Source organism: Scomber scombrus, chromosome 21 (assembly GCF_963691925.1).
Source record: "Scomber scombrus chromosome 21, fScoSco1.1, whole genome shotgun sequence".
Lineage (NCBI taxonomy): Eukaryota > Metazoa > Chordata > Actinopteri > Scombriformes > Scombridae > Scomber > Scomber scombrus.
The window spans coordinates 8,243,249-8,246,131 of record NC_084990.1 but is presented as its reverse complement, the minus strand read 5'-3'; the positions used below and the strand labels follow the sequence as shown (position 1 = coordinate 8,246,131).

The window sequence follows — 2,883 nt, the reverse complement described above, 5'->3', positions numbered from 1 at the left end:
CCAAACTGTGGCAAATTTGCTCAAAAAGCATTTCGGCCTCTAACCCAGCTGCCTCTCTTCAGCATCGCACCCCTTCTAAGACATTGCTTCACCAACCCCCTACCCTTCAAAGAAAAACATTCAAACAAATACATTCAAAGCTTAATTTTCGATCCAATCCTTTATACTTAAATGCTCACCCTCTCTTCTCCTTCAGACCTATACTGTGCCTGTCCTGACTCTCAGGCTGAACTTCGCCACGCTCCGTTCCCGCTGATCTGTCTCTCACACTTCACACCTCGAAAACATAAAACCTCAAATAAAATCCAAATCCCCCCGCCTCCATTCCACGAGCCTCTGCAGCCCTGCAGCCTGGAGCGATAGAGTCTAGGAGCTGATGATCTGACCTGACCAGGTCTCGTGCTTGGTGCCTGGATTCAGATGGGTGATCACCACATCCACCGCCTGGATCTTCTGGTTCTTGGGAGGGATGGGGCACACCTTGTACGTGACCTCATCTCCTTCCATAGGCACGTACTCTCCATCAATGCTATCGAAGAAAAAATACAAACTCAGTCAAATAAAGTTTCTCCATTCAAGGGCAAGCTGACTGCTTTCAAACTTTTTGTTGCATCAAAGGATTTGGCTGGTGATTTTTCTAGGTTTTTCTTACTGACAACAAATCTCATGTGCAGAACTAAACCAATTAACATACATAAATATCCTATGTGAATCCAAAGTGTGAAATATCATATTCTTCTGTGCTGTAGAGCTCTGCTGTTGTCCAAAAACTATTAAAATCATGTCAGTAATATGTTCCTTCACCATGAAGAGTTTGGGAACATTACTACAGACATTTACAATGTACAATATAGTACAAAGTCTAGAAGTTGTGATATGTAGTAGAATAAGCTAGCAAAACTCTCTAAACAGAACCACATTATTTGCCAAGTAAAGCTGCTGTACAAGGAACTACTCCCCAGAGACTGAAAACTTGATGTTTTTAGTCTTCTTTCTAAACAAACTACTGTAATCATAATCTTTGTGGCAAAGGAAACTGTCGACCCAGTGCAGCGGAGTGACTCATTGATATGTTTTAATAGTTTTTGGGCAACAACTGAGCTCTACAGCACAGAAGAATATGATATATCAGGCTTTAGATACACACACAAACAATACTTTGAAGTAGGATGAGTTCATTGTTGGTTTGGCTCTGCACATGAGATTCATTGACAATAAGAAAAACACAGAATATCCCCAGCCTTATCCTTTAAATTCTTCCCACCAATTGTCAGCATTGTAGTTTAATTCAACAGTTCAACTAAATCATTTCTGATATGTTTAATAACCTCTAAGGGAGATCATATTATTCAGTAAGTTCATGTAATTTAGCAAATAGTATGCCTTCTTGCTCTGAGGAAGGCTATGAAGTTAATAGCAGGTGGTGTTTTATGTTAAAACTTCTGTATTCTCCACAGGCCAAATACCTGAACCTACAGAGATAAAATCATCATTTCTCAGGGCAACCTTATGAAAACCATCAAATGCCAGGAAAACCCCAACAGTGTAAAAGTCACTCACTCAGAGATGTGGACGAAGATGTCCTCTCCTCCGTGAGTGGGGCGTATGAATCCATGACCCTGAGACCTGGAGAAGTTCTTACACATGCCTTTAAATACGGGACCTGATTTGGCTCGCACTGTCCTGCAGAGAAAGAGAGAGCGACCAGGACACAAAGAAAGAGCCACAGCAGGAGAAGAGAAATAGAACAGGATAACATAAACAGTTATTACATGAAACACTGCCATGCCCCTGCTGTGTAGAGATAATTATCAAGATCATAATAAGTTCAACAAGACTCAATTAAACATCTTTCCTACTCACGCTGAGTATGTGCGGGTGCGTTTGGTGGGCAGTGGGCTTGGCAGCTCTCCAGGTTGTGGCGGTTTCCTCTCCCTCTCCCAAATCCGGCTGCCCTCCCTCAGGAAGGGGAAGGAGAGCTGCAGCGGGGTGCGTGGGGAGGTGAGGGGCAACGGAGGGTCCGCCGGCGAGGAGGGGTCGGGGTCGGACATCTTGACTTGTTGCGGGTTTGTGTTGTTTTTTCTGTTTTGGGTTTTTAGTAGAAGAAGGAGGGTTACACCTCTTGCATGGCAAGAGTCTGTGTAAAGGTTAGGAGGTCTTACAGGTGGAGTGCAGCAGTGATACCCTGAAAGAAGGGAGACATTTGTATATTTAAGTGCCATAATTTCCTGTTTGATTATCCATTTAGTTTCATTTTAGTCAGACATTTCCTGTATGTCCCAAAAATTGAGAATAATTAAAAGTACATGACGTACACAGACATGTTTTAGGAAATAGAAACATCCTCTGCTTGAAATATTAAATTGTGTTTTTTCAGCTACCTTGTTAAAAGTCCTTAAAATGACATCTACTCCTTCTCCCTCACTGAGAAAATCCAGAATCTGTGAATATTTAAATAGTTTTTACTTCAAAAGTTTAACTTCTTCTCACTGTTTGTGCCCCGGAGGCTTCAAGTTTCGACTTCACACTTAAACATCACACTTTAACTCAATTTAAGGTGAGCAAGAGAAACTTTCCAACTTTAGAAGATGAATGTGAAAACAGCCTCTAGTGTCAAACTGCACCTACATCATACTGCACAGAGAAGCTCAAACATCCAACTGGGAGAACAAGAAGAAAAACACATTTTTGAGTGGAGGGAGATTTTAAGATGCTGACCAACGTCCCCGATTTGTCTCTGTCTATCTAATAAAGACAATCATTTCCCAAAACACCAACATTCTCATTTCATTTAGAGCAATACTGATAGATATTTTTCATTTCAATGCAACATCCTTATGTGCTGAATTCCCAGCAGTGGAGCTGATGTGGGAGCTGCTGTGC

At 41.7% G+C, this 2,883-nt stretch overlaps 1 protein-coding gene across 1 annotated transcript; it reads right to left on the bottom strand.

Moving 5' to 3' along the window:
• Positions 1-366: 366 nt before the first annotated feature.
• Positions 367-2,051, bottom strand: csdc2a (cold shock domain containing C2, RNA binding a). The gene is made up of 3 exons (XM_062442930.1): positions 1,864-2,051; positions 1,561-1,683; positions 367-529 (listed from the first exon to the last, which is right to left on the bottom strand). The coding sequence occupies exons 1-3, from the start codon at positions 2,049-2,051 to the stop codon at positions 367-369; spliced, it is 474 nt and encodes a 157-aa protein (XP_062298914.1).
• Between the last annotated feature and the right edge of the window lie 832 nt (positions 2,052-2,883).

What these genes read in the sequence shown, in the direction of transcription:
- csdc2a (XM_062442930.1), bottom strand. Translation starts at nt 2,051, where the DNA reads ATGTCCGACCCCGACCCCTCCTCGCCGGCGGACCCTCCGTTGCCCCTC. An exon ending in CGCACCCGCACATACTCAGC is followed by an intron (nt 1,684 to 1,863) that starts GTGAGTAGGAAA and finishes CTTTCTCTGCAG; the next exon opens with GACAGTGCGAGCCAAATCAG. An exon ending in ATCTTCGTCCACATCTCTGA is followed by an intron (nt 530 to 1,560) that starts GTGAGTGACTTT and finishes TTTCTTCGATAG; the next exon opens with CATTGATGGAGAGTACGTGC.